This window comes from Cynocephalus volans, chromosome 10 (genome assembly GCF_027409185.1).
Source record: "Cynocephalus volans isolate mCynVol1 chromosome 10, mCynVol1.pri, whole genome shotgun sequence".
NCBI lineage: Eukaryota > Metazoa > Chordata > Mammalia > Dermoptera > Cynocephalidae > Cynocephalus > Cynocephalus volans.
In genome coordinates, this window is record NC_084469.1 from 111,084,532 (window position 1) to 111,107,296 (window position 22,765).

Consider the following 22,765-nt stretch of genomic DNA (forward strand, 5'->3'; position numbering starts at 1 on the left):
AAAGGGCCAACCTGGCACGAGCCCTGACCTCAGGGCCTCTCCAGCCTGGCGTACAGCCTGCCCCACTTGGGGACCACCTCCCTTGCCTGGCCTCCGTACTTCTCACATGTCGCCCCTTCACATCGCCAATTCCCAAGGGCCACCCTAGCTCTGCTTCCAGAACATTTCCTGTGATGCTCTCGGGAGCCTCCTTCATCCCAGCAGCCCCTCACCAGGCTCATCATGTCCCCGATTCCTCCAACCCACACCCCTGCTCCTCCTAGCCCTGGCAGACGGCACTGTGATTTTCCTGATGTTGATGTCACAGTCAGGAACCTGGGGGTGGCCCCTTTCCTCCCTTGGACCCCCACTGAGGCCAGCCGGGCAGTCACCTCTCCTCTGCAATTCCTGACCGCCCCCCCAGGCCCAACACCTCCCTTACCTCGTCTCCTTGCCCTCCCCCCATCTTTTCTCAAGCTCTTCCTAAAGCTCGAAGCTGATCCTGGGTCTCCCTTATCCTCCCCACATCCTGTAGCTTGGGATGGTGTCCAAGCTCCCCAGCTTGACTCTCGGGGGCCCTTCAGGACCTGGCTCCTCTCTCTTCCCTCCCACCCACCCCCTCTAGTCCTCTGGGCCTCCATATGAGCTGTTCCTCCTCTACCTGAAGACCCTACCCCTCCCCACCCCATCCTGCACCAGCAAGTTGGAGGCCATCCCTCCTGTCCCACTGCAGAACCCTCCTCCCCCAGGCAGCCCTCCTGGCACACATGATCTACAACCCTAAGTGCTGTTCACGCACTGACAGGGTTAACCCCCTCCATGGCGCATCTTACAGATGGAGAAGCTGAGGCAGAAGCCAGTTACCTCAGCTTGTCCAGGGTTGCAGAGCCAGGAAGAGGAGAGCAGGACTTAATACTGCTCAGATGGCAATACTACCCAGAGCAGTCTACAGATTCAATGCGATCCCCATCAAAATCCTGACACTTTCTGCACAAATAGAAAAATCCACCCCAAAATTCATATAGAATCTCAAGGGACTGCCAATAGCCAAGACAATCTTGAAAAAGTTGAAGGATTCACACCTCCTGATTTGAAAACTTACTACAAAGCTACAGTAGTCAAAAAGTGTAGTACTAGCATAAAGACAGACATATAGACTAATAGAATAGAATAAAGAGCCCAGAAATAAACCTTCACATATATGGTCAAATAATTTCCAACAAGGGTGCCAAAACCATTCAATAAGGAAGGACAGTTTTTTCAACAAATGGCTGTGGGAAAATTGGATATACACACGCAAAAGGATGAAGCTGGAACTCTACCTAACACTCTATATAAATTAACTCAAAACAGATTCAGAAACCTAGAGCTAAAACTATAAAAGTAAAAAAACTAAAACTTGAACTATATAACTATAACTAAAACTATAAAAGCTAAAACTATAAAACTAAAACTACATATAACTAAAACTATAAAACCCTTAGAACAAAACAGAGGAAAAGTTTCATAATGCTGGATTTGGCAATGATTTCTTGGATCTGACACCAAACATACAGGCAACAAAAGAAAAAGTACATAAATTGGACTTTGCCAAAATTAAAAACATTTGTGCATCAAAGGACACAATTAACAGAGTAAAAAGGCCCCATTCCCATGGAATGGGAGAAAATATTTGCAAATCATATACCTGATAAGAGATTAATATCCAGACTATATAAAGAACTCTTACAAGCCACCAACAAAAAAGACAATCCAGTGTAAAGATGGGCAAAGGACCTGAATACACATGTCCCCAACAAAGACACACAAAGGGCCAATAAGCCCATGAAATATGTTCAACATCACTAATCATTGGGGAAATGCAAATCAAAACCACAATGAGGGGCTGGCCCGTGGCTCACTCAGGAGAGTGCGGTGCTGATAACACCAAGGCCATGGGTTCGGATCCTATATAGGGATGGCCGGTTCGCTCACTGGCTGAGCGTGGTGCTGACAACACCAAATCAAGGGTTAAGATCCCCTTACTGGTCATCTTTTAAAAAAAAAAGAAAGAAAACCACAATGAGATACCACCTGACACCCACTAGGATGGCCATTATCCAAAAACCAGAAAATAGCAGGTGCTGACAGGATGTGGAAAAAGTGGAACTCTTACACGCTGTAAAATGTAGAATGGAGAACAGTATGGACATTCTTCAGAAAATTAAACATAGAATCACCACATGATGCAGCAATCCCACGTCTGGGAATACACCCCCGAAAGTTCAAAGCAGGGACTCATACATGTGTACACCAATGTTCACAGCAGCGTATTCACAATAGGCAAATGGTGGAAACCACCCAAGTCTCCATCAAGGGTCGCCTGGATAAATAAAACGTGATGTAGGGGCTGGCCTGTGGCTCACTCGGGGGAGTGTGGTGCTGATAACACCAAGGCCACGGGTTCGGATCCCATATAGGGATGGCCAGTTTGCTCACTGGGTGAGCATGGTGCTGACAACACCAAGTCAAGGGTTAAGATCCCCTTACCGGTCATCTTTAAAAAAAAAAAGAAAAGTGGTGTATAGCATACACGGAACATTCAGCCTTCAAAAGAAAGTCTGACATGCTGTGACATGGGTGAATCTAGAGGACATTACGCTAAATGAAATACACCAGACACTGAAGGACAAATACTATATGATTCCTCTGACAGGAGGTACCCAGAGCCATTAAAGTCACAGAGACGGAAAGTAGAATGGTGGTTGCCGGGGAACTGGGAGAGAAGGGATGAGAGTCAGTGTTTACTGGGTATGGGGTACTGATGTTGGAGAAGATGGAAAAGTTCTGGAGATGGATGGTTGTGGTGGGACACAACCATGTGAACATACTCAGGGCCACTGAACCATACACTTAAAAAGGTTAATGTGGTAACTTTCAAGTTACATGTATTTTACCACAATAAAAAAAAAAAAAAAAAAAGGAAAAAGGGGAAAAGAAAATGAGCAGTTCATGTCTGTGGGATTCCCCCTAAAAACACACAATCTCAGACCATTTGCCAGAAAATATCAGCAAAATCATAATGACAGACATTCTCCTAAATGTTTGGTCGGTTCCTTTCAAGAGAGTGATGGACAAGGAGGAGACACTGAGAAGTCATCACAGATCAGAGATGCTTCAATGAAATGCAATGTGGGATCTTGGAGCAGAGAAAGGGCATCGGGGGAAACCTGGGGACATCCAAACACTGTCTAGAGACAATGGAACTGTGACAACGCGAGGCCTGGTTTGACCACCGCGCCCTGGTTATGTGTGATGTTCACGGTGAAGGAAGCCGGATGAGGGGTTCTAGGGACTCTCTGCACTTTCTCTGAAACTTGTCAAAGTCTAAAACCATCTCAAAACAAAAAGTTAAAAGGAATGTATACCCCCGCCCCCATGAAACTGGGCAGATGATTCATAAGCCAGAGAGTGGCATCTGCCACATGCCAGACCACAGCACAAAGGTACAAAGGGCACAATCCTACTCCCCCCGCCGGTTGCACCAAGTGGCACCCTGACAGCTGGCTTTGGGCAGGCAGGCATCCCAAGCAGCATATCTACTACAGGCCAGGCACAGGCTCAGCCACTCTACAAGGGGGCTCTGCTAGCATCTCCTTTTTACAAACGGGAAACTGAGCCACAGAGGGGAGGAGTCATTTGGCAGGAGGCAGCACAGGTGGGGTTTGAGCTGCAGAGAAGCGCTGGGCGCTGGGGCCCTCCCTGGGGTGGGTCTTGGAGTCCCTGCAGCTGACCCTCCAAGTTCTCCCTCTTCCTGCCAGGGGTGAAGGAATTAACAGGTCCTGGACGCATTGAGGGTGAGGCCGCTTGGGGCAAAGACGCAGGCTGCTGGGGCCATATACCAGCCCCAGGGGTCTGTGCGTTTATTCTGCAATGATTTAAGGAGCCGCTCATGTCCTAATTACAGCCACAAAACCCGCCTGTCTGGGAGGACAGAAGGGATCCCCACAGCGCCACGAAAGCAGGATGCTCACACGTGCAAAAGGACCCATGGAAAAGGGCAGCCGGGGCGTCTCTCTTCAGTCACTGGAGAAACACTGAAGCCGACTCAGAGACCCCCTCAGGTCACAACAGCCGGGAATGTGGACAGGTCGCGACCTCTGCAGACACACTCCGCCTCCCCATGTCCCCAGCCTGAGGACGGCCAGCCCTGCACAGTAAGCCCCGGGCGCCCTGCCTGGTTGTGCTGACACTTCCTCCCAGAGATTTCCAGGCAAATGACCAGCTGGCATGTCCCCACCCACCCTCCGCACCCAGGTGAGCTGTGCCAGATACCCAGAGGAAACGGGAAATGCCTTGGTTTTTCTGTTTTCCATTTTAATGCAAATTTTTAAACATACATAATTGCTTTTTTTATTTATAAAAGAAGGTGCAGCAGAGAGCTTCCCAATAAAACGAATCCCAGTGGGAAGGGGAAGGGCGGCCTGCAACACCTTCCCAGAGGCCTCCCTCCCTGGGTGCCCCAGGCTCCGTGGTGGCCCACAGAATGGCTGCTCACACACGGGCCACGGCCCTCAGACAGAGTGGCCCATCCTTCAATGCGGACACACACACACACCCACACCACAGACACACACATCACACCCACACATTACACACTCCTCCCCACAACACAAACCACACACACACACCTCTCACGCATACTGACTCTGGGGTAAAACACACACACACGCACACACACCATACATGTATGCATACCTACACACCCCCCACCCCCCCAACACACCACACACATCACACACACACCCCACATGCACCACACACATACCACCCCACACACATCACACACACACACACCCACATCACACACACCACATACCACACACACACACCGCTTGGGGGTAAAATGTCCGTGACCAGCAGGGTATCAGAACCCAAATACAGAAAAGGGGGAATTTCATGTATGAAATGAAGACCTGAAGACTCTGCTGCAGAAGTAACTTTCTTCAGTGTGGGGCCACCAGAGCATGAAGAAAAAGGCATTTAATATAAGTCTCCCCTTGCCACCCCTCCTGGGGAATCGGACTCATGATTCTTGGGTGAAAGACCTTCTGCCCAGTGTGATTCACCTTGGGCCAGGCATCAGCAAGGCTTGGTGGTCTGTAACGAGTCCCAATGTCACCACCAAGCCCCAGTGCCCACCACCTCTTGGGGGAAACCTGTTCCAGCCCTCTCCCAGGTCTCCTGTGGCCTCTGCCCTCATTCCTCCCAGGCCTGCACTAAAGTGGCAGATAGAGAGATCTTTGCTAAACATAAATCTCACATCACCACCCTGCTCAAAACCTTCCTGAACCAGACCCCAGCCCACATCCTGGTCCACAAGGCATCAGCCACTGCACCTGGCCAGGCCAGGCTCCTCCCCACCCCACAGGAGGCTTCGGGCTCCTTGTCCCCAAGGCTCATCCTCTTCCCCCAGGGCTCAGCTTGAAAGTCACCTCCCCCGATTACCCCCCTTTACTCAAAAGAGGCACCATCTCCATCCAGAGTCACTCTCAATGCCATGAGCTCAGGGGCCAGGGGAGTGGCTGCTGGTGTGGTTTTCTGTGCATTCCCTAGGGCAGGGTCTCCATGTGACCTGTTTGGCAAGGTGTCCCCAGACTCTGGCATGCAGAAGGTGCTCAATAAAGGCTGACCGACTGACTGAAGGAATGGATTTTCCAGTCCAAACCCTGGCCACTGCAGGGTGACCTCACAGGACAACTCTGGGGCTTCTCACGTTCTCCCTCTGGGAGCTCAGAGTGCTGGGAGGGCCCGCCACACTGCCCCAGGCCTGTCCCACCCTGAGCCTGTGAAAGCTGCCAGTCCACCCCGGAAAGCACCACGTGAGTCACTCTCCTGGCTCTGGGGCCCCTCAGTGCCTGGTATACGTTCCTGGATTGAGTAGAGGACCCCACACCACGCTCCCAGGACTCAAGGTGGGGAGCCTGGTCATGTGGTGGAGAACTGGCCCTTTTAAAGAGCACTTGAAGGGGCCAGCCTGTGGCTCACTGGGGAGAGTGCGGTGCTGATAACACCAAGGCCACGGGTTCGGATCCCATATAGGGATGGCCGATTTGCTCACTGGGTGAGCGTGGTGCTGACAACACCAAGCCTAGGGTTAAGATCCCCTTACCGGTCATCTTTAAAAAATAAATAAATAAATAAATAAATAAATAAAGAGCACTTGAATCTAGGAGGTTCCAAATTAACTGGAGACAGGCCTACCCAAGGGAGGTCAGAGTCCAGAGCCTGCTGAATGCCTGCTGAGCACCTGCTGAGTACGTACTGTGTGCCTGCTGAGCACCTGCTGAGTACACACTGCCTGCCTACTGAATACACACTGTGTGCCTGCTGAGTACACACCGTGCACCTGCTGAAGATACACTGTGCGCCCGCTGAGCACCTGGTGAATGCCTGCCAAGTGCCTGCTGTATACACACTGTGTGCCTAAGTATACACCATGCACCTGCGAGTACCTGCCAAGCTCCTGAGTACACACTGTGCACCTGCTGAATGCCTGCTGAGCACCTACTGAATGCCTCCATTATGCCAGCCAAGTGCCTCCTGACTGCCTGCTGAATGCCCTCCCAATGCACACTAAGTGCCCACCAAGAGTTCGTGGTGTACACACCTCCAGAATCTTAACAGCAGTAAGCACACAGAGAGCATCTCTGTGCTGGGCCCCTCTCCAGACACACCTTAACTCAGCCAAATCTCACCACAATGCAGAGGCAGAGACCACTGTGACCCTGGCTTCACCAAAGAGGAAGCAGAGCCCAGTGTGAAAGTCCAGGGTCTAAATTGTGGAGGAGAAAGCGGGGAACAGGCCGAGGTCAGCAACATGGCCCAGGCAGGGTGCCAGGTGCTACAGGAGCCCTATGCTCTGTCCTATCTGAGCCCGTCTGAGAACCCCAAGGAAGAGGTCCCAGCCACACTTTGTTTCCATTTGGCAAATAATAAATATTGACTCTCTGCATTCCTAACCCCCAGGTATGCGGTGGCTTCCTTGTTTGTGCACCTGCACCCCCATCCAGCCAGTGGCACCACAGCCACGCCTGGCTGGGGCAGGGCAAAGGCCACACCATGCCTCTGCTCTGGGGCCACGCTGCATGTGGTGGCTCAAGGGGAGGGGAGGGGGTCAGAGACATACACCAGCCAGAATCAGGGGAAGGGTCTGTTCCATCTCATATGCTCCAAGGGGAAGCAGGACCCTCCTATCCTGCCCCTTGTCTCCAGTTCCCACACTGCAACCTGAGAGTCCCCACCCCACCCTCCCAGTAAAACCTCCCAGATGCCACAGATCATCTTCCTGCCATGGCACACCCCAAGCTGCTGCACCCTCCTCCCCACTGCAGAGGGCTCGAGAAACACAGGTGGGGCCATTCCCAGGCTCATCCCTTAGAGAGGTTCATGTGCACATACACGCATGGGGACAGACACAAGGAATGTTTGGCTTGAGAGAAACCAGGGGGACAACCTACGTGTTTCTCACCAGATGAATACAAATGGAGGCTCAGCATACAACAAGGCTCCCTACAGCTCACTTAAGAAAGTCATGAGCCTGGGGTCAGACATGGGCTCGAATCCCAGCTCCTCCTTGCACTGCAAGCCATGCGACCTCCTATGCCTCAGTTTCTCATCTGTGCAATGGAGGGGGGCCACAGGATCTTTCTTGTGGGTTACTGCAACAATCCACTAGGCAAAAACACACGGACTCTAACAAGGGCATCTCCTGCCACTTCCTGCACCCCCCCAGTCACTCATGTTGCCCTCTTGCTGGAACCATTCATGGCTTCCCAGCGCCTGCAAGCAAGGCCCGGCTCAGGGCCCTCCAGCACCTGCCCACCTCCCTCTCAGCTGCTCTCCCGATGCCATGGACGCTTATGAGAGCCATCTCCTCTGAACACAGGGTTCCGGCAGCATGGGATGCCCTTCCCCACCCTGACCAGCTGGCAAACTCCCAGAGCTGCAAGACACAGGAGAAAACACACAGGCTATTGGGTTAGTCCAACCTGGGTCCAAATGCCAGCTCTCCCCACTGCTAGCACTCTGTGACATTCACTCTCCGGGCCACAGTCTCCCTTTCTGTAAGCCAGGAAGGATGTCACCGTATGCCCAGGGTTGTTGTCATACATTGCAGGCTCGAGGTTTACACTTCATGCAGCCAGGGGCCGCCACCCAACCCCCTGCACCTGCACAATCCCAGAACAGCCAAGGGCTTGACATTAGGTGTCTTAACCCTGGCACTGCTGACATTTAAGGCTGGATAATTCTCTCTGGTGAGGGCCATCCTGTGCACTGTAGGGTGTTGAGCAGTGTCCTTGGTTTCTACCCACCCAATGCCAGTAGTACCTCCCACCCCCAGTCATAACAACCAAAAACGTCCCCAAACATCGCCAAATTTCCCTGGGGGCAGAATCAGCCCTGGGTGAGTACCCTGCTCTACACGGAGTGACCTGCAGTTTTTGAGGCTTCCTAAGCACTGCAGTCAGGCCGGTCCCTCTCAAGGCCAGACCGCACCCCAATGTCTACATGGCATTTTACAGAGAATCCCATTTAAAAAGAAACCCCCAGCACCAAGGACTCTGAATTCCAAACTCTGAGGTGCCATCCCCTATGTGTTTCATAGAGCACCCCCAGCTGAAAGCAGAAAGCCCCCCACACAGAGACCACCGATACTCAGCCTTTGGCTCTGACCCAGCATAACCTAAGTAACCCCGCCCAGTCCCATATGAAAGGACTGGAAGGCCCACCACATAGACAGGAGCCCAAGAGGCAGAGCGGAGATGGGACCAGCTGAGGTGGGAGTCACCTGGCACTGTGCCTAGGCTGACCTTAGGGACAGTGACAGTGGAAGACCCTCCCAAGCTGTACAGATCAACTGCCATGCCACCAACCCAGGGCGCCGGCCAGCCAACTCACTCCCCTGCCCACGGCAAACCCTCTCTTCCACATGGCACAGTCCTGGTCCCATGCCCAGCTCCTTAGTGTGGCAGGGTCCTCGGAACCCCACTCGGAATTCTGGCCCCTCACCCTGCACCTGCAGAAGCAGAATCCTGGGAGTCTACATCCTTCAACTCCCAGGCAGTTCAGAGCTCCCCAAAAGTGGCAGAACCACAACCTGCCACACCCTTCCTCTCACCATCCTCCAGCCCATCCTCCTTGCTGCTCTAGGATACCAGGTCTCAAACTGCAGGTGAGACCTCTTGGCCCAAGGGCCAAACAAACTCCTTCTGTGAAGGGTCAGATGGCAAATATTTTCAGCTTTATGGACCATATGGTCTCTGTCGCAAAGACTCAAACATGCCATTGTCTCACAAAAGCAGCCACAGACAACGCATAAATGAATGAGTGTGGCTGTGTTCTAATAAAAATAAACTACAGGTGTAGTTTGCTGAGCCGGACTAGTAGATTAAGGTATCAATTCAGTGAGTCCCAAGTGGCATTTTTTTTTTTTTTTTTTGGTGCTGACAACACCAAAGTCAAGGGTCCAAATCCCATTCCCGATCAGCTGCCAAAACTAAAAAAGGGGGAAAAAAATCACCATGCACGTATACACAGCAATTCTACCCAAAAGAACTGAAAACAAGGACTCAAACAAACCCTTACACACAAATGCCCACAGCAGCACTATTTACAATTGCCAAAAGGTGGAAACGACCCAAATGTCCATCAAGAGATGAACGGACAAACACAATGTGTTCCATCCACACACTGGAATATTATGCAGCCATAAAAAGGAATGAAGCTCTGACACATGCCATAACATGGATGCACCTCAAAACCATCATGCTGAGTGAGAGAAGCCAGACACAAAAGGCCACACAGTGTGTGATTCCATCTTACATGAAATGTCCGGGACAGGCACATACACAGAGACAGAGAGTAAATTAGTGGTTGCCAGGGGCTGGCGGAAGGGGAGTGGAGAGTGACTACTCATGGGGACAGGGCTTCCCTTTGGGCTGATGAAAATGTTCTGGAACTAGGCAGAGGTGATGGTTGCACAACATGGCAAAGGTATTAATGCCACTGAATTATATATTAAAATGGTTACTTTTATGTGAATTTCACCTCAATTTTTTAAAAAGTGAAAAAACAAAACACACACACACACACAGCATGGCTCTAAAGTCTGCCTCCCACTGGCCTTGATGAGCCGCAGGACCCCGGGCTCACTGGAGCACTCAGCAGTCACCTGGGGATGGGTGAACAGAAATGCCCGGAACAGGGCTGGGGTTCCCCAGGGACGCTGCCTTCCAAATGGCAACCCATCAGAGTAACTAAGAAGCTTGTCTTGCGCAGACCATGGAGAGTGTGGCACTCAGCCTGGTCCAGCCCCAAAGGAAGTGGCCTTTGTAGGAAGAAGAGCTGCAGGCAGCACACAAAGATTCATGTGATGGCGCCCCCCACCCCCCACCTCCAAGACCATTACAGTGAACAGCAGAAAATGGTGATTCCCGGGTTGAGGTCACAGGAGTAACATGGGCTTGGCTTGAGAAACTGAGTTACATGCACAGAAACCAAGGCCCAAGCAGGGCTACGTGGGCTCTACCAAGCGACAGAAGATTCTAGTTTGTGTTTTTAACTCATTGTTTTGGACACATCATCACATGCTTGCCCTGGGGCTGAACACCAGCTCTGCCTCTTCCCAGCCAGAACGCTGCTGTGGATCTCAGTTTCCCTATCCACAGATGGGGAAGAAGACACCTCCTCTCTGAGCAGGGGTGAGCACCAAAAACCTGGGCTTAGGTGAAAGCTACATGGTGCTGAACAGAGAGCAGAAATCCTCAGGTGCAAAGGGCAGACTTTTACCCTCTTCTCTGAATAACCTCTGGTTACTCCATCCCCTGCTGCCCCCTCCCCTATAATCCCCCACAACCCAATGCCTTCTGGCCAAGACCCCTTGGTCAGCTCCTAACCAGAAGGCAGTCCCTCCCACCCAGGCCCTTGTTCCTACTGTCTCCTTGACCACACTGGGCCCAGTGCAGAGCAAGGCCCCTAGATCCTGACAATGACTGAATAGTGTCCACCACAGGTCTCAGTGGTAAACTCTGCACAACCTATGGGAGCCAGCCAGAGAAGGATAGACAAGCGCATCTGCAAGCAGCCCCCAGAACCCCCATCCCGAGGTGGTTTCCACAGGTACCTATCACAGCAGGCTCTGTCTCCAGCTGGGAGCACAAATGACCACAAGCTGGGGGGCATAAAACAATAGAAATCTATTCCCTCACAGTTCTGGAAGCTAGAAGTCCAAAGTCAAGGTGTTTGCAGGGCCACATGCCCCCTGGAGGCTCCAGGGGAGAATCCTTCTTGCCTCCTCCAGCTTCTGGTGGCTCCAGGTGATCCTTGGCTTGTGGCCACATCACTCCAGTCCCTGCCTCTGCCCATGGCCTTTTCCCCTGTGTCTCTGTGTCCTCTCTTTTCATAAGGACACCAGTGATTGATTGGATACAGGGCCACCCTAAATCCAGGATGATCACATCTCGAGATCCTTACCTTAATTACATCTGTAGAGACCTTTTTACCAATTGAGAATTCACTCACAGGTGTCTGGGGTTGGGAAGTAGACAAATGTTTTTTAGAGGCCACCATTCAGCCCACTACAGGGTGTGCAGCTCAAAATCTGGAGAGTATTGAGGCTGCTGGGGTCTGGGGAGGGAGGGGGCCAGGGAGCAACAGGGGCGGCTCACCCTTTCCTCTCAACAGAGCAGCTCAGGGAGCCCTGTATGTGTGTGGAGGCTGCAGATGGCACCAGACAGCTGAAGCAGCCGGCACAGAGGCAAGCAGTGCCAAAGCCAGGATTGGGGGTGGCCTCCATGCTCAGCTAACCTGAGCCAACACTGCACCGTGCCTGCGGCCCAGACACCTGCTTTACTCCAGCCTGTGCAAAGCCACCACCCGTCACAGGGTAGGACCAGGAGAACGTCCTCCCTCAGCCCTGGCTGTGCCACCATGGACTGCTTTGCCTGGAGATGTTTTCTGGCCCAGGTGCGGCCGTCTGAGATGCTCAATGACAGTCACATGAGGAGCTTCCTGTGTCCTGAGCCCCTGGCCGGCAGATGACACACCCCCTCCCTTCCCCTCATCCCCCAAATGTGATTCACCAGCACGTCTGGACAGTTCTGCTGCCAAAATGCCACCAAAATCCACTCATTCCTGGGTCACCCCCATGGCATCTCCTTGCTCAAGCTGTCACTCCTCCCACCCCCCAAACCAGACACCCATGGTGGCCTGTCACCCACACCCACTCCACTGACAGCCATAGCAACCTTCACGTATGTCCTGACCTGGAGAATTATCATACGACCCAGCAACTCCACTCCTTGGTACACACTCAAGGACATGAAGACACAGGTCCACACAAAAATGTGGACACAAATGCCCATAGCAAAACAATTCACAACAGGCAAAAGGTGGAAAAAGCACAAGTGTCCATCAATGGACAAATGCACAAACAAAACACGGTCAATCCTTACAATGGAATACTATCCATCCACACTGGGGAAGGAAGGAATGGAGAGTGGTGACAGTGCACAGCATCGCGAACGCATTTAAAGCCACTGAATTGTGCACTTAAAAAAGGTTAAAGTGGCCAATTTTATGTTATGCATATTTTGCCACAATTTTTTTAAAAAGTAATGAAGCACTGACACACACTCCAACATGGATGAGCCCTAAAAACATACACTGAGTGAGAGAAACCGGACGCAAAAGGCACTTGCATGATTCTATTTGTATGAAACGTCCAGAACAGGCACATCCATAGAGACAGGAAGCAGGTTAGTGGTTACCAGGGACTGGGGAGGGGGTATGGGGAGTGACTGCTGATGGGGATGGGGTTTCCTCTGGGGTGACAGAGTTGTTCTAAAGTTGACTGGTGGTGGTTGCACAAATCTGAATATACTGAAAACCACTGAACAGTGGATTGAATGTTACAGGAATTCTATCTCAATACAGCTGTTACAAAGATAAGCAACAGATAAGGCCACTCACCATTGCAAACCCTCCCTGGGCCCCTCCAGCCTCATCACTGCCCTCCACCCATCCTCGACCTCACCAAGTCTGTCCCACCTTCGGGCCTCTGCACCTGCCCACCCCCTACGTGGAGCACACTCAGGGGACTCTGTGTTTCTGTCAGTCCCTGCCCTAGCCACGCGTAGCACATCACTCTGCAACTTTGCTCCCAGCACCTATCACCCTCTGAGAGCATCTGCTTCCTTCCTTTGCAGCGATTCTCTCCTGTGCCCCTAAAACCATGCAGGCTGCCCAAGAGCACAGCCTGGGATGCCTTGTATGCCACTGGGTCCTCAGCACCCAACACAGTCCCTGGTACTTTCTGGGCAGTGAAAATTGTCATTTGGTGGAGTGAACAAGCCGTCCCAACTTTATAGGTCAGGATTCTGAGGCCGAGAGAGGTTAAGAAACCAGCTCAAAGTCACACAGCAGAGCACCACAGCCCTCCCTGGACACCGAGCTGCCCCAAGTCTGAGGATTAGAAGGAATGTTTTCACACCCAACCCTCCAACCTGAGACCTGCAAACGGTCTCCTGACATTAGGCCCCCTACTCCCACACAACGCAGCCCTTGGGTCCCTGTCCCCTGGTGAGGATTTACTCATCTGGCTGAATGCCTGGTGGCTGGCCTTACATGGCGGGAAGGCAGCTCAGATGTGCCTGTTACCACCAACAACCATGAGCAGACACACACACGGGCATGCTGTCCTTCAGAATTCACAGAAGAGGACTAAGCGCCGACCAGGACATGCCTCACCTGTTTGCAGACACAGGCAAATCCCTGGGGTCTATCTGCAGATACCAAGGGAGGGCAGGAGGGGGGCCTGTATCAGGTGGGTTCATTCACTGTACCAAGCACAGCAGCATTCCACTGGACACAAGCAACAGCCAATCCAGCTGGGAATGAGCTTGCCCCTCCTGGTCCCAGCCTGCTCAAGGTGGCACAGCCTATGGGTACGAGCAGAGTGCTAAACGCTCCTGCCCACGTGCAAGTCTTGAGCCCTGGAATACCTCAGTATCTGGGGCAAAATCATTCTCCGTGGTGGGGTGTCCTGTGCACTGTAGGATGTTGAGCAGCGTTCCTGGCCTCCACCCACCAGATGCCAAGAGCACCCTCTAGTCATGATAACCAAAAATGTCTCCAGATACGACCAAGTGTGCCCTGGAGGAGCGAAATCACCCCCAGTAGAGAACACGGATCTGTCTCGAGAAATCCAGTGTAAGCTCACCTCTGGCTAGGGCCCACGCACCCCCAACCCCAGGTATAACAGAAGGCCACAGAGAGAGGGAGGAAGAAGATGGGGAATGGTCACCAGGGCCAAGAGAATTACCATCTACTTATCTTAAAAATCTTTTCTAAATCCATCAACCAATGACTGAATAAACAAATATAACACATCCATGCACTGGAATATTACACAGCCATAAACAGGAATGAAGCCCTGACACACATTACGATGCAGATGAACCTTGAACACATGATCCTGAAAGAAGCCAGACACAAAAGGCCACATGATGTGTGATTCCATTGATATGAAATGTCCAGAACAGGCACTTCCATAGAGACAGACAGCAGACTGGTGGCTGCCAGGGGCTGGGGGAGGTGTGGGGGGAGTGATTGCTGATGGGGACGGGGTTTCCAATGGGGGGATAAGAAACGTTCTGGAATTAGACAGTGGTGATGGTTGCACAACTCTATGGATATGCTAAAAGCCACCAAACTATACGCTTTAAACAAGTAAATTGTAAGATATGTGAATTATATCTCAATAAAGCTATTATTTTAAAGGAATCTTTTCAACAACAATAATCCATGTCCAATCCCACATAGAAACCGGACTTCCAACGGTGATGACAGCCATGGACCTAGCATTACTCTTTTCTTGCTGTCACGCTACAAACATCTGACACCAACTGCATGCTGGCACATACTGTGTGCTGGGGACCAGAAGCAGCAGACACGCCTGCCTCAGATGCCCTGACTGCGAGGACACTCGAGGTTGAACACTTTCCTCCTTTCTTTCATTCATTTATCCACCAACTGTCTCCTTCTCTACATGCTGAGTAATTATGTACGCTGTAGGGAGCGGGGACAGATGTGGCCCGCTCACCAAGCACACTCATAGCACTGCCTGGCTGACAGCCAGCACCAATCGATATGTGCTGAACAAATGCACAGAAATGAAAACACACACCCTAGTCTATAAGGTCACAATCTTGCCAAGAAACAAGCAACTATAAAATAAGGTGACCCGAAAGTTCCACCTGAGGAATCAGAGACTGAGGAAAGTCTGCCTTAGGCTGGTCAGATTGGTTGCAGAATCCAGAAACCCAGGTGGGGTTTTCTGCAACTCCCACCCCAACCCTCCCAAGGCTCCCAAGTACAGGACAGAGATCCCAGCACTCTGCAAAAACACAGTGGAGACTCACCACCACTGTGCAAAACATGATCACCTCCTTGACCTGCGAGGAAGGTCTTGCTACACGCTTGACAATGAAGGAAACTGAGGCCCAAGGAGCTTGGGTGCCTCACCGTGGTTACATGAACAGAGAGGTGGGGCCCAGGAGAAGAGCCAGGCCTCGTACCCCAACCCGATCCGAGCCCCCACTCCAACTGTCCAGGCGAAATTAGCAGGGTACCTGTTCTGCCATCCAGGAACCTGGAAGAAACTGGCCTGCCCATGCACGCCAAATGCACCCAGCCACCTGAGGCAGACCTGTCCCTCTACCCTAGGCTTGAGAGGACAGGAACCACCTGTGGCCAGATGTCCCCTGTCCCACTGGGAGTATATCACCTGGTTCCCACCATAGGGGCTGCATGAGGAAGGAGCAGCTGTATCTGCCCCAAGTTCCAGGACTGAGCAGAGTCTGCTTTCTTGACCCCCACCCCCGTCAAAACCCCAGAAGGGAGGGCATCTGATCTTTCCCTCAGGTGTCCACGAGGGAGACATACCTGTCCCGCCTCAGGTCTACAGTTCTGTTCCTCCACCAACACCCAGGGAGTGAGGGCACAAGTGACAATGACGGAGAGACACCCATCATGTAGCAACAATATGGGGACAGCTGTCCCCCGCAGGTACCAATGATGTGGAAGCACCTGTGCCCCCACCCCCAGGTAACAATAATGCTTGCAACCAGTACCCAGTTCATATGCCTCAGTGTCATCCTGTCCACCCACGTAGCAATGATGTGCAGCACCTGTTCCCTCCAGGTAGCAATGATATAGGGGTACCTGTCCCCTCCAGGTAGCAATGATGTGGGGCACCTGTCCCCCTCAGGTACCAATGACGTAGGGACACTTATCCTCCCTCAGGTAACAATGATGTAGAGGCCCCTGTTCCCTTCAGGTAGCAACACTATAGTGGCCCCTGTCCCCTCCAGGTAGCAAAGCTGTAGAGGCTCCTGTTCCCTCTAGGTAGCAATGATGAGGGACACTTGTCCTCCCTCAGGTAACAATACTGTAGGGCACCTGTTCCCTCTCAGTAGTAATGATGTAGTGGCCCCTGTCCCCTCCAAGTAGCAAAGCTATAGTGGCTCCTGTCTCCTCCAGGTAGCAATGATGTATTGACTCCTGTCCCCTCCAGGTAGCAGTGATGTGGGGGTCCCTGTCCCCTCCAGGTAACAATGATGGAGTGGCTCCTGTCCCCTCCAGGTAACAACGCTGTAGAGGCCCCTGTCCCCTCCAGGTAGCAGTGATGCAGTGGCCCCTGTCCCCTCCAGGTAGCAGTGATGTGGGGGCACCTGCCCTCCTCAGGTACCGATGACAAGCAGCACCTGTCCCGCCCACGAGGCCCGGGACGTGGGGACACCTGTCCCCGGCAGCGCCAGGCCCCGCCCCACCGCCCCCGCCGTGCACGCGCCGGGCCCGCGCCCCTCCCTCCCTCCGCCCCCGGCCCTCTGCGGTCGGCGCCGGCGGCCACCTTACCCGCGCGGCCCGAGTCAGGCTGAGGTCCTTCATGACCTCCTCGAAGGCCGCTGTCTCCTCCGCCTGCTTCTGATTGTGCAGCGCGATCTTCTCGCTGAATTTCCGCGGATTGTTCGGAGTCGCCATCTTCTCGCCGCCGCCTCCTCCTCCGCCGCCTCCGCCTCCTCGCCCCCCCACCCGCCCGCTCCACCGCGCACGCGCCAGCCGGGCCCGCGGGCGGCGGGCAATACGCAGGCGCGCCGGCCGTCCTAAGCGCGGCGCAGGCGCAGGACAGTAGCGCGAGGCGTGGGGGCGACGGCGCATGCGCGCGCCCGGGAGGCGCTCTCGGGGCACGCGGGAAAAGGAGGGGAGCGCGCGTGTGAATTTCGGCGCAGGCGCAGTGGTCCGCCGCCCGGCTATCGGGCAAGGTCCGCGAACGGGCTGGGGTGCTGGAGACCCCAAGAGGAAAGCAGCCTGATCCAGACTCCCCCAAATCACAAGCTGGGGTTAGGCACCCCCCAGGCACAGGTAGCACCCCGAGGGTACGCCTGAGCTGGGACCCAGAGCTCGGATCAGTTCAGGACCTTGCATTCATTCATCCATTCATTCATTCGGTTGGCTGGCCGGTTAGCTAAATGGTGGTTAGAGCGCAGCCTTACAATACAAGGTCACGGGTTCGGATCCCCGTACAAACATTGGTTGAGCACCTACTATTTGCCAGGTAAACTGGACTACAGGCCTGAACAAGCAGATGCGTTCCCTTCCCTCATGGGGTGCACTGTCCCGGAAGAGGGCAGACATAACTAACAAATGACCCAAAACGGTTAAGACACAGATGAATGTGATGTGGAAAATAAGACCAGAGGTGGACCAGCTGGAGAGCAACATTAGGGAGGGAGGTTTCTGCAGCCACCACTGGGAAAAGGGGGAAATTTGAGCTGGGACCTAAACCTTGCAAGCAGCCCCCAGTTCATGAACCCAAGGGTTGTCCTCAGCACTTTTCTTTTCCTGAACAGTTGCTGTTCTCTGGACACTTACGCTCAAAGAATCGGAATTACAGAGCTTTAGCCTCCTCTCTGCGTATTTCTCCAGTCCAGTCTTGTTCAATGATCCCTGCTTTGCCACACACAGGGTGCTAACAGGAGGACCCAAAATCTCTCCTAGACCTGGCAGTGAAAGGGGAAGAGTCTTTCCCTATGGCAGGGGAATGACTCAGAGAAGCAGGAAGGGCTTTGATATCTAGCTGTCCCTCCCCAAGCAGAGGGATCCCAACCACCAACATCAAAAGTTTATATTCAGGAGACTCCAGGAATTTCGGAGCATGAGCAGGGTCAAGGGTAGGGGGACATGAAGAATAGCTGGGGGAATTCGGGATGGCTCTAATTGCACAGCGGGCACACTTTTTACTAGAATGAGGGATGGCTGGAGACGGTGATGATGGAGATTTTAGGGGGATACAAACATTTTCCAAACATGCTATTATTCATACTTTACAACAGCTTAGTAAAATGCATATTAAGTACATATACACACACAGATTTTTCATCTGGAGTGTCTTGGATATTGCCACTGCCCTCCCTCATCTTTCTTGTTCATGTGGTTTTGAGCACTTTCAACTCCTACCACTTTTGCCTAACAAGTATCTCCCCTCCCTCTTTTGGTGTCAGCAACCATCCCTCCAGGAACACTCGTTCCAACTTCCAGTCTGTGAGCTGTGAATCAGGCTGGCCTCACCACTCCCCCTGCCCACAATCACCCTGCCCTAAGGTGGAAGACTTGGCCAATCAGCCCAGCCCATTGCTCTGGCCATCATGATTGGTTCAAGCCAGACATGTGACCCAGTTTGCCCAATGACATGCAGCTCTGGAACTTTTGTTTGAACCGTGGGAAAGAGAGGACGCCCCCAGCCCCCATTGCTTGGGCATCAAGTTTAAAGAATAACACAAGCCTGAAATGCCAGAGGTCACCCTGTGAAGAGAGTTGGCTTGAGAGAGCTGACCCACAGAGAGGAAAACAGCCAAAAGGTAGAGGGACATCATCTGAGATCCTGGATCCAGCCATGCCTGAAGCTAGACACACCTGCCTTTTTAGTTAAATGAGACAAAAATGTATTCCTTTTTTTGCTCAAGTCGATTCAATGTCCATTTTCCATCCCTGGCACTGACTGAGGTCATAGCTTCTGTGAGTCAGGTGAGAAACTGGACATGCTACATTTGTAGCTTCTAGTTCTTGCTACTGCCCTGTAAGGTCAGAGAGGAGATAGCTTGGACAGCAGCTGCCTATAGTAAGTTAAGCACTGGAGCCAGTGCCAGAGCTCAGGCCTGACAGTGAACTCAGCTTCCGTCCCCACACCAGGTTTTGTAAGGTTTAAATGAAGTTAATATGTGTCAGCTGCCTGGCTCGTGAGACATGCTGGATAAATTCCGGTTACCCTGATTGCTTACATGTATCTGCACTAAGCCAGTTTCCGGACACAGAAGGAAAGAGGAGAAAAGATTTGGCAGGTAGCAGAGGCTGTCAGGTCACAGCAAGGAGCCATGCTGGCACGTGCAGAAGGGAGAGTCTAGTGCTCTCCCTACTCACCCCCATTCACCTCAGTCCCAGCGTGTAACTTGATCCATCGTAAGCCCTGACGATGACTCAGAGGAAGCCGCCAGCCTGCTCCTTGTGCAATGGCCAGATAGTGACAGGAGCCCTCCTCTTTGCTCCCCTGACACCCCCCCCCCCAAGGAGGGTGAGGCTGCGGTATCCAGCGACCTGGGCAGAATTCAGCCCTGAGGTTTTCACTTGCTTCCTTCATCAAAGGAAGTTGCTGCCACCCAGTGTGGCCCACTGATGCTCCTTGCAGCAAGGCCATGGGCTTTGTAAACCAAAGCAGGTCCCACGCTCCCATCACACATAGGAAAAAATCTACTGTCCTCCCAGCAGCCTGTGAGGTCTTTGCTCCCCTCGACCCTCACCCAGCCGCTCCGGCCTCATTGCCAATTCCACCTCCAGATCTTTGCATATGCTGTCCCCTCTGCCTGGATTTTCTCCTCTCAGATCCTTTCATGGCTGGCACCTTCTCATCTTTCAGGCCTGTCTTCTGAGACCCTCCTTAAAGGCCTATCTGAAGTGGCCCCCCAGTGTCTTGTCCCATGACTCAGGGATATGCCACTCTCTGAAGGCAGCTGTTTCTGGGATCCTGTCTGCTCCCCCATTGACTGAGCTAAGATCAGAAGCTGAAAGTATGTTCACCCATCTCAAACATACCAGGGCTCAGCCAGAGTTCCCTGTGTGATGCAGAAAGGACAGAGACACACACAATTCCTTGCTCTTAAGGCTTAGTCTTTATCCTCTGAAGAGTCTGAGCACTTTAGGCCTCATTTCATACTTACCTGTGTTCATTCTGTTCCCTTGGGTCCTCAAGGCTAACACAAGACCAGGCACAGAGGGGTGTCTTAGGAAGCATTTGTTGAATAAATTCATTTTCTGCACGGGAAACTCCTATTCATCCTTCAAACCCCACTTCAAAGGTCCCCTCCTCCAGAAAGCCCACCTGGACCCTCAAGGAGCACGAGGTTCCTCCCTCTAGGCTCACCCAACCACTCTGCGGCCAGCCCTGATCCCACGAAGCTGAGATTTTCCAATTGTTGAAGAACTTCACTTGAGAGCAAATCTTATACAACACTTCCCGCTGCCTCCAGGAGCTAGTTTTCTCTCCTCTTCCCGGCTTCATCATCTTCCCCAGCATCACCTCCATCCCTTCCCTTTCTCACGCCCTCTGCTCCAGCCTCATTGCATCTCGCCTCAGGGCCTTTGCACAGGCTGTCACCCCTCCCCAGAATGCTCTTTCCCTTGCATCCAAGCCATAGCACTCTTCCACTTTGAGCCTCTAAAGACAAGTTCGATAAGAACCTAAACGCCTGACAGTTCTGTGTGGCCCAGCCCTTGTCCTTTCTCTAGCTGTGGGACAGTGGGAAATTGTCTTCAACCCCTGAGCCACGCTATCCTCCCTTTTAATGTGCGTAGTGGCATTCCTTGCAGCAGGCTCTCAGGAAGGTTAAACAGATGACGTGTGGAAAACACTCACTGCCTGCTCCATCACAAGCACTTGTTAAGTGTCAGGGAAGCAAAATGCTGCTTTGCAATGTCAGTTTTCACACTTTGCTTACTCTTCCTTATATGGGATCTTAGTTGATTTGGGGTACCCACACCACGCAGTGGTGAATTAGGGCCATTGGAGCTGGAAGGCAAAGAGGAAAACCATCCAGGCCCCATCTCTGACTTCCAAACCAGGCCCTCCACAGACAGAGTTTTAATAGACAAACCAAGAGCAGGGTCTGATTGTGAAGTGAGAGAGAAGGACCTGACAGAAGCCAGAAACGCCAGACATGAAGGCCACTCCTGACCACAGAGTGGGCAGACATTAGATGGTTAGATGAGGACCCAGGCCCCTCATCCTCCCCATCCCCGGGATTGAGTGTGGGGTGGAGGGTGGGACACAGTAGGATTGTCAAGGATGGTAGCAAGAGGCTGGAGCTGAGTGGGCAGGGGACTCAGGAGTCGGCTCTAGGGGATGGCCAACAGTCTAGCTTCTCCCCCAGAACTGTCTGCGCTGAGGGACATCTTGGGCAGGCTCCCAATAATGCCCACAATGCCTGTGTCCTGAAATTTGGCAGAGCCCCAGCTGATCTCCCCCATCCAGACCCCCTCCCTGCTATCCAAAAGCCCAGGACACTCACAGACCCCACCCATCTGACAAAAAGAGAGGAATTCCCCCACCTTCAGTTGGCAGAGGCTGCAGGGGAGGTAGAGGGGACTTTTCTTTTTGGTTGCCCAGCAGCTTGCTCCCCATCCAAGTTTGGGGAGTCCTCACAGGGGGAAGTCAGCCTCCCCACAGCAACCGAAGTCCCCAAGCCAACAGTGATCAATTGAATAATCGACACCCGTTCCCCACCCATTCCTGTGTCCACATCCTTCACCATGTGACCCTGCAGTTCTTCCTCCCATGTGAAGGATATTTCCCCACTCTCAATTTTGGGCTCAGCCATGTGATTTGGTTGGCCAAAGGTATATGGACAGAAGTGATAGGGTATAAGTCCCGAATTTGGACCTTAGGAGTCCTCATGTGATTCCACTTGCCCTCAGGCAGCACTGCAAGAGATCATGGCCTGCCCAGTTGCTGATGCTAGAAGGATGCAAGACAGGAAGAACAGAGGCTACTAGCCACTCCACAGCCTTGCACCTGGAAGTAGAGCTGCCCAACTGAGGCCGGCCTGGAACAGGCACTCCTGGCTGACTCATAGACACATGAAAAACAAACGTGTATTGCTGCATGCCATTGAGACATGGGGATGCTTGTTACGCAGCAGCAGCTGACTACCACACTGACATATTCACTTTCCCGGCTCCCCTGGCATTGGCATAGGATACGGGCTGGGCCAACAGGATGTTTCTACTCAGGCACAAGTGGTACAAAGAAACAGCATCAGGGCAGGGCCATTTGGTTTCCAGGGTCAGCTATGGCTGAGTGTCAACAGCAGATGGTGGTGCCAGCAGAGGCATCTGGATCTGCAGTGGTGGCAGAAGCATCCTCACCAACCAATCCCTTGGCATGATTTCAGCTGAGGGCCTGACTGCCTCACCCTTTTGATTCCTACTGGTTTTGGAGCCTGGTTGTCCGGTCTTCTTTCTTGCTGTTCTGTGAGCTACCAGTTTTCCAATATGCATGTCAGCTATTTAAATTGGCCACGACTGGCTGGATAGCTCAGTTGGTTACAATGCAACCTTATAACACCAAGGTCACAGGTTCAGATCCCCGTACAGGCCAGATGCCAAGAAAATAAATCGGCCAGAATCATTTTCTGTT

General features: G+C 52.5%; 1 protein-coding gene across 4 annotated transcripts in view; it reads right to left on the reverse strand.

Annotated features, from left to right (window-relative positions):
• Positions 1 to 17,083, reverse strand: part of CRTC1 (CREB regulated transcription coactivator 1) — a 71,664-nt gene extending 54,581 nt beyond the window's left edge. For all 4 annotated transcript variants that reach the window (XM_063110635.1, XM_063110633.1, XM_063110634.1 and 1 more), the window contains exon 1: positions 16,936 to 17,083. In XM_063110635.1, coding sequence (XP_062966705.1) covers positions 16,936 to 17,061 — 126 coding nt within the window. In that variant the 5' untranslated portion in view covers positions 17,062 to 17,083. The remainder of the gene's footprint in view (positions 1 to 16,935) is intronic.
• Between the last annotated feature and the right edge of the window lie 5,682 nt (positions 17,084 to 22,765).